This window comes from Castor canadensis, chromosome 14 (assembly GCF_047511655.1).
Source record: "Castor canadensis chromosome 14, mCasCan1.hap1v2, whole genome shotgun sequence".
NCBI classification, from domain to species: domain Eukaryota; kingdom Metazoa; phylum Chordata; class Mammalia; order Rodentia; family Castoridae; genus Castor; species Castor canadensis.
In genome coordinates, this window is record NC_133399.1 from 95,362,092 (window position 1) to 95,375,829 (window position 13,738).

The 13,738-nt window shown below is 39.6% G+C and overlaps 1 protein-coding gene across 2 annotated transcripts in view; it reads right to left on the bottom strand.

Annotated features, from left to right (window-relative positions):
• Nucleotides 1-11,408, bottom strand: part of Cpe (carboxypeptidase E) — a 106,334-nt gene extending 94,926 nt beyond the window's left edge. Inside the window, exon 1 of one of the 2 annotated variants that reach the window (XM_074055036.1) lies at nt 10,899-11,408. In XM_074055036.1, coding sequence (XP_073911137.1) covers nt 10,899-11,205 — 307 coding nt within the window. In that variant the 5' untranslated portion in view covers nt 11,206-11,408. Of the gene's footprint in view, nt 1-10,467; nt 10,604-10,898 lie in introns of those variants that run through there. The other variant, XM_074055037.1, reaches the window with a different exon arrangement.
• Nucleotides 11,409-13,738: the final 2,330 nt, after the last annotated feature.

The following is a 13,738-nucleotide window of genomic DNA, read 5'->3' on the forward strand; positions in this document are numbered from 1 at the left end:
AGCATACCCAGAAGTCTAGAAATAACAGAAAAGAGGTCTCAAAAACATTAAAATTAACTATTGCATATTTATGGTTTTTCTACTAAAGCAAAGCCTAGAACTGTCCTCAATGTGCAACCCACCAATATCAGACATGAGTAAATTTAATAGAGTTTTAATGAGGTATCTCTAGTTCAGTCCATAGTTCCCAGTGGAGAGCAAATTAGGAACTGCAGTGAGCTTGAAACATACAATAAAACTAACGAAAATAACAAACTCTATGAATCCCCAGTGCTACAGTGGAACACTGGAACCAACCGAAGACCAGCTTTGGACTTTGGGGAGACCCTTCCAAGCTACATGGAACTCAGACACTATTCTAATTTGAAGAAAACTAATTCGAAGAACGCTTATACAATCTTTCCCTACATCAACACATAGAAGGAGGCATTTTTATCAAGTATTTTGCACATGTCCAACACTCCCAATTTTCTGCAGATCGTGCATTTGCAACCAAGAAATAACAAAAATTCAGATGAAAAAGAAGCCTCCCTCCCTACTTGAAGAAATGAGTTATATGACCCACTGCATGTAGAAACTACTGTGAAATGCAAACGTCTTCATGCCTTGTAGAGTTACTTACATGAATATTAGAGAGTGAGAAGCTAATTTGATTTCTAAAAATCAACATTCAACTTACTGGGGTTCCAAATTATAAATTCAAAATCCTAGTTATTTCATAAACAGTTAAGTTCCATTTATAAAATATTAATGATCCATTTACAAATCTCTCCTTGCCTTTTTTAAAATCAGTTTTACATTTACTCACATGTGTATACATTGATTGTGCCACCTCTCCCCTACCCCCCTTCACCCCGCTTCTGGGCAGAACCTGTTCCACCCTCTTGTTCTCTGATTCTGTTGAAGAGGAGACATAAGCAATAATAAGAAAGACATAGCATTTTAGCTGGCTGAGATAAGGATAGCTATACAGAGAGATTCCTAGCATTGCTTCCATGCACGTGTGTATTACAACCCACACTGGTTTATCTCTAGCAGACCTCTTTACTACTTCCAAATCCCCTTCCCATAGTGGCCTCTGCCAGTTTAAGATTACTTTTTTTGCTCTTCTACAGTGAACACATCAACCACATTCAAGTTTTAGGTTTCCTTCCCTTTCCCTTTTCCTCCTGTGCGTGTTCTCCCCTTAGTGTGTGAACCATGACCAATAATATTACTGCATACAAATCTATACTTACCTTCAACAGACATTTGCCACCTAATTCGTTACATTATCTTAAAACACTTCCAGCCAGGCGTGGGAGTGCATGCGTGAAATCTCAGCACTCTGGAAGAGGCAGGAGGATTGTAAATCTGAAGTCAACTTACCCTACGTAAGGAATCCAAGGTAAGCCTGACCTATGTAGTAAGACCCTGTGTCAAAAAAAAAAAAAAAATCAAGTTCTGGAGATGTAGCTCAGCACTAGACTAGCACCACAAAAGGAAAAAAAATCGAGGGCTGGCAAAGTGGCTCAAGTGGTAGAGCACCTGTCTGGCAAGAATGAGGTCCAGAGTTCAAACCCCTAACACCACCAAAGAAAAAAATTCAGATTGCATACATAAGTTTAGTGCACTCAGTCTCCTTTGATTTGATTGACTGACAAATATTATCAACTTCTTAAATAATAGGGTAAATCTATTAAATTAAATGTTATGATATTCTGTTTTCTTAAATATTCCAAACCCATTTATGATTTTGTCAAGATTTCACATTTTTCTATCGAATTATCACAAAATTCAATTAAGTGTTATAAAATTCTAATGATACGTATATTGTCTCTAAACTTCCTTATAGTTAGAGATTCTTACCCAGGGCTGGCTGATAGAGTGCCTACCTAGGAGGTATGAGGCCCTGACTTCAAATCCCAGTGCCACCAAAAAAAAAAGAGATTCTTACCCCAAAAGAAAACAGTATATAAGCCACACAGTTTTAGAATCACCTGCCCAAAGGAACATGGTGGGTTGGGAGTGGGAAGGAAAATACAACTACCAGAAATTCAAATGTGAGATCTGAAACTACACACATCCAGAGCAATCTTCCTCACCACCTAACCACCATGTCAGGCCCCTTTCTACAGTTTTTATTCCATATACTCCAGATCCAAAGAGGACAGTGGTGACGACTCTGTCCATATCCCTAGGATTATGTTCTGTCATTACTTACTTTTCAAAATGAATTAGAATTGGTAATTCCCTCCCAGGTGACTGTTCTTGACTTTGCACTTTCTTGGTTCTTCCTTCCCTTCCTCCCTCCCTCCCTTCTTTCCTTCACCCCTCTTTCCTTCTCTTTCTTTCTTTCTTTTTGGTGGAACTTGGGTTTGAACTCAGGGCTTTGCACTTGTAAAGCAGGCACTCTACCACTGGAGCCACACCTCCAGTCCGTTTTGCTCTGGTTATTTTTTTTTTTTAACCTTTTTTTGAAAGTGTAAAGTGGGAGAGTTTATTGAGATAGAAAAATGTAAAGTGGGAGAGTTGGGAGGTGGGGGGGTGTTTCCAAGAGAGGGTGCCCCTGCTCTGGTTATTTTAGGGATGGGATTTTGTGAACTATTTGCCAGGGCTGGTCTCGAACCTCAATTCTCCTGATCTTAGCCTCCCAAGTAGCTGGGATTACAGGTGTGAGATACTGGTACTTGGCTTTCCAATTTCTTAATGCAAAATGACAGTCAGCTTCCTTTTTAAGGATCCTCAACACACAACTGGACTACAGAAAAAAACACCAAAGGGGACAGTTGGAAGAAATTCAAAAGAAAAGAACACGGCGTGCAGTCAAATAAATTCCAAGCCTATCACTAGTGCATCTCTTGCTGATCTCATGGCCAAGAGCAATTTAAAAGCTAAAGTTAGGCTCAAAGACAGCAAGCTACCCTGGCTGCAAGGAAGCAAAAGCAGCCAAGGCCATTGCCATGGCAGGAAGCCCCACAAAGGGAGCCCTTGAGCAAAAGACTGTGAAGGCAGGGAAGGCTTCTGCTCCCTTGTTGGTGGAAATGCTGATTTGACAGATCAGATGTTTAGGCAAAGACCCATCAAGAACTCTTTAAAAAAATGTAAAAATTTTAAAAGTTTTTTTAAAAATGAAAGAACACATTAATTTATAACTTGGGAACTGTGAAAAATCAAACACTAACAGTATGAAAATGTGAATTTAATTGAAAGTCTGATTTTCATTAGAGGTTTAGACCAACTCATTTATTATTATAGTGACATTTTAATAATGTTTACTTACCAGATAATTCTACAGAATTTAATTTATAAATATTACAAGTCACCATGATCCTCTAGCAGTTTTAGTATGTTTGGCTAAGAAATTAGAAGAACAGTCCTCCAGAGAGAAGGAAACTCCAGCACAAGCAATACTCAAACCATGAACTTGTAACTGAATTTACATATTTTTGAGGCTTCATTTTATAGCTCTGATTTTTGTAAGAAATGCATGCAAGAGTGCTAAGGACAGTGATGAGAAGAAATTAAGTTTTTATATGTAGCTGACAATAGACTGCCCTTGTTTGATAAACAAAAAGAGTACAGACTTAACCAAACTGTGCCTATTCTAAGAGGCAGATTGTTCCTTCTACAGTTCCATAAAAGCTCTTAAAAATAATGGATTTATAAAAGAAACTCAAGTACCTGTTTTTCTTAGAGTATAACTATCCTTCATATACCTATTAAATAACAATAGTTGGGTGCATTGTTGCAAAGAATAAAATAAGATACTTATGACAAGATCTTCAAGATCTTCTTGTGAAAAGAAGGAAATTTTTGTACTTGATTTTTTTTTTTTTGCACTGCTGCAGACTGAACCCAGATATGCTAGGCAAGTGCTCTCTACCCCTGAACTATATCTCCAACTCCTTACTTTTCTTTTAAATGCTTTTATTTATCAACAAATTAAAGACTCTATATGCATCAAGTTCCTATAAAGATAAATATTATCTAATCCTATATGTGTGACAGATACAGACACACTGTTAATTAAGGACCAAATTGGAGGGCGTTTATAAAGATGGATAGCTTCACATAAATGATTAACAGTAAATGTGTCTATGAACAACCTATGTATTTATATCTAAGCTTATCAGGAAAAAACTTTCCAACTAATATTCAGACCCATTTTCTTTCTTATTTTAAGAAAGAGGAGAAAAGCTAAGAAGGTGAAAGAGAAGAAAATGTGGCACAACATTAACATCCAGCAGACTCTACAGACCTTCTTCAGAGAGTACCCAGGAAGCATCCACACAAAAACAAAGGCAAATTTAGGCCAAGTGTTTAAGAACCCTGAAAGAGTATCTGACCATGTTTGGAGAGGATAACAATAGTCAAAGAAAGTTCCTAAGAGAAAAAAACTTTTTGAGAAATGATTTTTTAAGGAATAAACAACTTCAATAAGAGACAAAGTTCTGTATTCCTGATAATAGCTATAAATAGAGGGAAAATGAGGGCTATTTATAGATGCAAGTGCAATCTATAAGTATAAATACATAAGCCAATTTGAAATTTTAAACAATTTAAGGTGACTCTGCCTTCAGTTATCATCATCAAAACCTACATAAAATCTTTATTTTAGTATATATGTCTACACAGTATCATTAACTATTTATCTATAGGGAATTCACATGAGAACGATAGATTTTTTTACCGTTTTGTCATTTTCCAAAAAGTGAATTTGGCTCTTGAGAAAATACATTTAACAAGCTGATTTATTTTTGTGCAAGCTTTGTAAGGGTCCCCTCAATCTTGCAAAAGTGCATGAATGTCATTGCCATGATACTGCATGGTACAATTCTTGCTTAACATTTACGAGTTGCCACATGAATAAGACTGACGTCCTCTCTCATAAACTTAAAGAATCTGTGCTGAATAATGTGACAATTTGAGACAGATGAAATTTCAATAGAACAGTTGTTCTTTAAAATCAGACATCTCACACTGCACCTAAACCACAAAAAGGACAAAAAACATTTGATTTTGCAAATGCCTTTAGCATTTCCAATAGTTTTCCCTATAGATAGTATCTTTATGTTTGCTTCCTCAAGAATAGGATGGGGAAATCTTCCATCCTTACATCTGTATGAAGTAGACATTTTGCAGAATCAAGTAATGCCCCAGTGGTTATGCAAGATGAAAACTAATTTCACCCCCTGTGAAAGGGTGGGCACAGAGCAAGAAATGAAATAACACATTTCAAGAAAAGGAAGAAAGGGAGGGAGGGAGGAAGCGAGAGTGGGAGAGAGGGAGGGAGGAAGGGAGGGAGAGAAATGAAGGAAGGGGAGAAACAAAGGGAGGGGGGAGGGAAGCAGGGAGGAAGGAAGGAAGGAAAGAAGGAAGGAAGGAAGGAAGAAAATTGAAAGAGGGGCAGGTGAAAAAGGAGGAGCCAAGATCTTTCACTTTTGCAAAGCAAAAGAAAACTTAGTCAGAATCTAAGCTGTTTCATCAAATGTTCTTCAGGAAAGCAAGCTGACTTACCAATGAAAATGTTGGCATATTCCTATTTAGTCACCTGAAAGAACAATGATACAGGCATTCTCAAATAATGATGAATGTTTTGTTTCTATTGAGTAAAGGAACATATGATGTCAAAGTGGAAAAAAAAAAAAAGGAGGAAAACCCCACATTTTAAAAATGAATAAAAGGCAGCAATTTTTGAACAAGAAAACAGTGGCATCAGGAGAAAGTCCCTCAGGGTTGTCATCAGGCACTAGGATAAGAACTGAGCAGATCTCCTTTGAAGACCCGGCCAAGGGCATGGAGCTCACTTTCCAGAGCTACTGAAGCAGAGAAGAGCTGTCACCAATTAGCTCATCTTCTCAATAAGTAGATACAAGCAACTTCATTAAATTTTGTATATTGTATTCACAGCATTCCTGTGAGTTATCTTTTTTTAAGTAGTCCCATTTTACAGACAGAAAGAAGAGGTAATGGAAGTTAAAAAGCATGAATCTACCTAACAGTGAAAGAAAAATTGAATGCATTGTTCTCATTTTAATCTTTCTGATCAAAATTATTTGTCTATGCCCCATTATCTCAGAATCACAGTGCCACTAAGAGATTACCCTAGGGCTGGGCATGCTAGCTCACATCTGTAATCCCAGTTACTTAGGAAGCAGAGATCAGGATGATTGCCAACGCAAGGCAAAAACTTAGTGAGACCCCATATCAACAAGTAACTGGTGTGGCAATTCATGCCTGTGATTCCAGCTCAGAGTTCAAACCCCAGTACCATCAAACAAAAGAGCTTACCCTATAAAAATCAATATACTAGCTAAAAAAAAAAAAAAAAAAAGGAAAACATGTGCTTCCCCACCCTGAAGAGCTTCTTATATGAGGCTCTCTGCTAGGAGATTGCCAATGAATCCTTAAAAATAAGATAATGAACGACAATGGGCTAATGCTATTTTTCCCAAGACAGGGCAACACTGGTTCCAAAATAAGCTCCTTTAAAAAAAAACGGGGGAGAGGGGAGAAAGAAGATTGGAAAATACTGTATCGTATACATCTGATTTAGAGATTTAAGGTGCACATTAGTACATCAAAGGCTCTGGTAAGTTTTACATTATACAAATCTGCTTATCCTTGTTTACCTAATACCTACCCAACTATGATACATTAATGTTCTATTGAATACCCTTTGGGTTAATATGTCACCCCTTACAGAGCTGTACTGTATTTCTTAATAATATCTTTCCAGAAGGAAGTGAATGAAAAGGTGAGGATTTCATCCCTATGGAAACAAATAAGGAAGTTGCTGGCAAATGTTTCTCTTGGCCTTTCTCATGTGTTTTTCATAGAAAGCTGCCTCTTTTGCCTGAGTACAGAATATTATGTTAAAGGAAAGCTCAATTTCTTAACTTCTATTAGCCAATCACAAGTCAATCAAGAACATAACTTTTGGCAAAAGTTATGTTGACTCATTCAGTCTAAAAATAACTCTTGACCATGTGTGCTTTGATCTACATTCTTCTTAGACTCAAACATCTATCTTTAACAATTGGAAGGTGTTACTTGGTTGTAATCATTTCACACTAACACATACTAAACTGTTATGAAAGGAGGTTATACAAACAATCAAAATGCTCACTTCTTTTCAAGCTGTATAGAAATTTTTCCAGTATGGTATGTTTCATCACAATATTTGACAAATGCATACTGGCATTCATACACTTTAAGTTTTACAGATTTAGGAGGAATGGATCCAAAATAATCATTCCAGTCTTTGAGAGAGAAAAATCTATGCTCTAAAGAATGTGTTTAAGATAGCATTTCAACCATAATTCATTCTTCCCAAAAGCAATCTACACGCAAAAGAATTAAAAGTTTTAAACAAATAAATCTTAACTCTTATTTGACTTTGAGAACAATGGTCTGGGAATATGGATTCTATTACTTAATCATAAATTAATGAAGGTTTCTTTTATGAGTATTTCAGCTAGTAAAGAACTGAGCTGTTGCCTTGGTATCACCACAGAATATGTATAGATATTCCTCACTAATCAGTTCAAAATTTCCTTTCCCTTTTGATGAATTCAAATATTGACTATCTGATAGTATCACTTTCAGGAGAGAAGTTCAAATTCAGCCCATAGCCTGTACCATCACTTCCTTCTGCTCAGGAAGAGAGCTGGTGGTTTCTACAAACCTCTGCCCATGAAGTACCAATCTAACCAAATGAACCTCTCACTTGCTGGTTTTATCCCAGGGAGAAAGTGTTTATGTTGTTTCATTTTGTTACTGTTCTTCTGTTACAATATCTAAATCCTTAGAAATTGGCTACTTTTTTTTTTTTCTGTTGGTGCTAGGATACAATAGGCAAGTGCTCTACCACTGCAGGCCACTGCAATGTTTTTTAAAGTTCAGGGGGAAAATCTAGATTAAGAAAACTAACAAACTTGCCACCTCTCACTAGAAAATAAAATAAATATGAACAACTTCATGAAACTTTTCAGTCAAGTAAATGAATTTAAGTTAAATATTATTTCCTAAAGCTGAATTAAAAGTGTTCTTTCAAACTCAAAGAAAGGCACTCATAAGATGAATATAGTTAAGACAGTTGCCTCTTTCAAAAGCTATCTGGGCAGCACTAGAATTTGTAAATTTCAATAATCTGTACATTTCCTTCCTTCTTTTCCCACAGTCTTCAATAACCCAGTGCCTCTGACCTAGAATCCCTACTCTCTTCTTGCCTGTGTTCCACAACCATTCTTATTGCTCTACACACCTTATGCTATCCTTAAACTTCCAATTCTCCATTTCCCTGAGGAGGACTATCTTGTGCACCCTTAGAACTTGACTCAGCTTGAGTGTACAGGGTGTACAGGTGCTCAAAAAAAAAAAAAACCACTACATGAAATCATTTCTGCTTCAAAATAGGTGTGGACTTTCCTTTTTCATTTCTTAAAATAGTTCAATCTAAAAGAAACTGGAAGGCCATTTTAAAATAGCCATCTTCTTTATCCAAGCCTTTATTAGGTTAATGCACACAAGTACTGCGGAACTTATAGACCGACCAGACTTCTAATTTACTATGAGCCTGAAGATCTCTAGCTTACTTACCCCTCACAAAAGATTTTAGGGTTGGAAATCCCCCATGTAGACGGGTTTTTTTAGTGTTGGTTTCTAACAGTTTATTTCGTTTTCCAAAATGCAATGTTGTAGCCTATTAGTAATGCCTGGACTTAAAGTTTCCTTCATTGAACAAGGAATTATAAAGCACACACTGTACATTTCTAAGTTTGTCTTTTGAACCTCTCTTTCCTTTTTCTGATTTTTGGCAGCATTGGGGTTTGAACTCAGACCCTCATGTTTGCTAGGCAAGCTCTCTTACCGCATGAACTACTCCACCAGCCCCGACTTTGCCTTAGTAAGATGAATTAACTTTATGTACTTTGTGAATATGAGGAATAAAAAATCTTTAATGTAAAACACTGTGTTGCCCCACTATTGATTGATTGATTGATTTCTTGCCAAAATATATGTTGACCATTTTTCCAAAATCTGTATTCAAGCCTACTGTGTGCCCCATCTGAGCTGGGAGCTTGAGACACAACTCCTATCTCTAGAGCTTGTAATGTACAAGAGAGATTTGCAAATCTTGTTGGACTATCCATTCTTTATAACAATATGACTATCATTTTACTACTAAATTTGAAACAAGACAACATAGTTACACATTAGTTGTCAGACACTCTCTTTGAATCAACAATGTAACCAACTCTGACAATCTACACAAAGTAGAACAACTGCACAAGTGGTAGAGTGCCTGCCTAGCAAGCACAAGGCCCTGAGTTCAAACTCCAGTACCGCACACACACAAAGTAGAATAAAAAAGGTTTCTAATTAAGTGGTCAGTAGGGTAATCACACATATTGAGATGAGCTTTAACTGCCTAGGATGTCAGGGCTTCGATTATGTGACTTAGTTGAAAATGAATTGTCTTACTTAATTTTTTTCTTTATTTTCAGTCAACAGCATGAAAACTAATTTTCAGAATTTCCAATTACACATGCTGAATCTTGCAGGAGCACATTGTATTGTTTTCTGGGACCTGATTTTCGCACAGCTATCGTACTCAAAACTTTTTGCTTTATTTGAAGGTAAGAAATGTTTTTCTGAAGTTTATTATTGATCAACTCTTACATTATACTTTTAAAGTATCTCCATTGATCACGTATTTTAATCCCTTCTCAATTTGGTTCTCACGCATCTTAAAAATGATTCTGGGGTCTGGGGACATAGCTCAGTGGTAGAGGCTTGCCTATCCTGCCAGAGGCCCTGGGTTCCATCCCCAGCATGAAGAAATTAAAAAAAAAAAAAAAAGTCTAGCCCTGCATTGAGATTTTTTAGCTTATCATTCTTGTTTTCTTTGTCTTAAAAAAAAAAACAGCATTCCATGCTGATATCACTACTCAGATTACTTTAGCAGAACCCTTATTATCCAAAGATAAGGCCTAAATCATTTCCAAAAAGCAAAAACATAAGCAAAGAACATTTTAAAATAACTCTTTATTAATACCAAATGTACCACATTTAACATAAGTTAAGGCGTGCCTTAACTTACTCAAAGGGAAGATAAGTATATGGGAACATTATTTGGAATCAAATCCGGTCACAAACTATTCATCTCAAAGTGGTTAAAGCAGAGAACATGGGCTACTTATTTCTTTTCCTTAGAAAGGCCGTGTGAGGTTTCGGAATCTGAATCCTTGTCAGGGCCACTTTTCCACCTTGGCAGGAGGCCCTCGCCACACATCATGACGCCAGATTGACACCCTTAAAATTCCCGAGCGTCCACAGCAACGGATATACCTAATGCTCACAGGTAAGTACGATGGGTACCAGCACCTGCAGCCCCCATTACATCGATCCTCTGGAAATTAGGAAAGAACTGATCAATGACTCTTCCTGACTTCCTCTAAAACCCCGCCTTTTGCACCTTACCTTTCCACACTGCCTGCAGTGAAGGCCGGGACCTTTCCGACGACTCGCACTTATGCCCGGGGGTGGGGAGGATGGTTGACACAGCCGTGACCACGACCGCCGGATTTGCAAGCAGCGGCATTTGTTCGCTGGCTACCCCTGCCCCCACCCCTCATCCTCTCTTGCCTCGTTCACCAAAGGGCGGCCTAAGGGCTTGGGGACATGGCTTGGGGCTGGGGAGGGCAGAGTCGGGCTCCGGACAATTCTGGGTCGGATTCTTTCCCACTTGCAGCCCTCCTTAAACTCCCACCTTCCACCCACACATCGTTTACCAGGAGTGACCCCGGGTGTGAACGGGGTGATTCCCCCACCGCCACCAGTACGACCCTCTGCCGCCCCCCCACCAGAGATTCCCCCCCCACCTCGGCGCTGGCAGGGGGCAGCGCCCTTACCAGGCTCGTGGACCCCGGGGTGGTCAGACAGCTCGATGACCAGGAGTTCCCGGCCCTCGAAGCTGCGCCCCACCGTGTAGATCCTGCTGATGGCGGTACACTGCAGCCACACGGACACCAGCGCCTCGCGCAGCTCCGGGTAGCGATGGTACTCAAAGGAGATGCCGTCCTCCTGCTGCAGGCGCCGGCGCCGCCGCATGCCCGCCGCGGGCGTCCCCGGCTCCTGCGCTCCGGCGCCCAGGAGCCACCCGCAGGCGGCCAGTGTCGCGCACAGCGCCAGCAGCGCGCGGCCTCTGCGCCCGGCCATCGCTACCTCTGCGCCCGCCGAGCCTCCCCGCGCTGGCCGCCTTTTGTCCGCTCAGGCCCGGTGAGCTGGCCTCCTCTCGCCTCACCTTCCCCGGCTCAATGACTGAGTGGCAGCCGCGCGCTGGGGCCGCCCAGAGGACAGGGACACAGCAGCGACTTTGCGGGCTGCACTACGCGCCGCCCAGCCCAGGGGAACCGCAGGAGGAACCACTGCGCCGAGGGGCGGGGACGCAGAGCCGCCCCGCGCGTCCCCGCGCGTTCCCGCGGGCCAAGGCTGAACGCTCGCCACCGCGTCCCAGGCCAGAAGGCGTCCCCGGCAGCGCAGGTGAAATGACAGCTGAGGTCAGGCTGACCTTGAGAGACCGTGACCCAGGACACTGGGTGTGGGAAAAATGTCCTTGGATTCTTAGTGGAGCATTTGAAATTAACAGCTACTGCAAGGTAACCAGGGTTTCCATCTTGGTGCGGCAAGAAGCAGAGAATATTCTGCTTCTTGGAAGCAAAAAAAAAAGGAAGAAAAACAAAAGGAAGAAGAAAGAAAAAACCAAATATGAAGTGTTACCAGCCACTTGTCTTCCGTCCCTGATACATCATTGTATCCATAGTCCAAACACAAACACAGGGCTCGCATCTCATTGATAACAAGGTTTGGTTAGAAATTAGGACGTTGTGCTAATTTAAGAAAATTTGTAGATACTGTCTTTAATTGTATTCGTGCTCCATCCTGGATTCTTCCAAAAAAAAAAAATCGGAAAAGCCAATGTCCGTTGGCAGCGCCAGTGTCAACACAGGACACACGTGCACACACATGCACATGCGCGCACACACACTTACACATAAGCACAACTTAGCCAGTGCGTGAGACAAAGGATTTCCTTGGGCATTAGCATTTAACCCTGTTTTAGAAGGAAAAATGGCGTGATAAATGGCACCTCCATTCCTTTCACAAAGTTATTGTAAAAATATAAAATCATTTGCTGCTTTAAATGCCCACCCTAAGGCAGGATTTATATTCTTGGAGCAACATCTGGAGCAAATGTTACTCTGAAATGGTTGCCATTTAAATCTAAGAACAGCACAAATGTGAATAAATAAATAATCCATTGGGTATGGCACCAAGAAGAAAAACTGGATGCCAGTTTGGTAATTTTTCATGTTAGACATCTTTTTTCCTAAGCTTCTTCATTCTCCACCTGTCTCGTAATGCATTGCATTGAGTATAAGCTTTTTTTTTTTTTTAATGGTATTGGGGTTTGAACTCCAGACCTCACACTTTCTAGACAGGCACTCTATCACTGAGCCACTCTGCCAGCCTGAATACAAACTTTTTAAAATAAATTATTTTATTGGATAAAAAAATAGAAGCACAAAGCCAGGTGTGGTAGACACATTATAATTCCAGCACTCAGGAGACTGAGGCAGAAGGATAGTCAAGTTCAATGCCAATCTGAACTACATAGTGAGACCCTGTCACTAAGCAAATAAGTAAATAAATACACCACAGACATGCCTGGAAGGTGCTACTGGAGAGGCTAGCTTCAAGTCTACAATTCCCATAGTAGCATAGATAGTTTGGGGATGGGGGGTGAGTAGGGGGAGCTTCCAGTTCACAATGGCACTGTAAACATGCCACTTGGATCCAGCCATTTTTCATGAAAGGAAGGCAGAGCTATCCCCAGCCTGTGTTGGATTACTCAGTCCAGAAGTCTGAAAGCAGAGTTATAATTACGCTTCTAAAATCATGCCCCAAAGAGCAACCTTGGAAACCTAGAAAAAGAAAATAGAGTAGCTAAAACCAATAACTTCAAAAGTGTAAGTTTAGGATTTTCATGTTAGCAATTTAAAGTAACCACACAAATTTGTGGCAAGGTGGGGCATGCTAACTAGTGACTACACACATAACAACACACTTTCATTGAGGCCTTGCTCTGCTCCTTGGCTATTCACTTTAAACAAAGGCTATTTTTTCTACTTTCTCCAAAATCTCAATTTTATGGAGTTGTGTGTGTGTATGTATGCACGTGGTGTGTGTTTTACTTTTTTAAAAAAAAAAATAGGATTATAACAGCTATTTGATCTCACTTGAGAGAATATCTTTATATATTAGATAATTGCTTACCTAATCAATAAAATAAGAAGTTTGGATTAAATTATTTGACCCCTAACATTTGAGTGAAACAAAATCATCTGGATAATTTATAAAATGTGCTGATTTTCAAGCTTTGGGTCTATAGTGAGTTTCGAGTATCAACAAGATTCTAGGTTTTATAAGAAAACCAGCTATTTCTGATTTTGATGTTTGATTGGCAAACATATTTTGAGAAATAAAAAACTCTACATACATTTTAGTTCTAAAATGCTATGATTTTAGAAGTTTTCCTCTTGAAATAAACTCCTACAAACCTGGCAATGGTAGTCCTCCTCCTGTATTATCTAGCATACCACATAACCAAGGCATCGGTTCAAAGGAACTCAAACTTGGTCTTTCCATTTCTGAGCGATTTTAGGTGTAGGCCAGCTGTATCAACTTTACA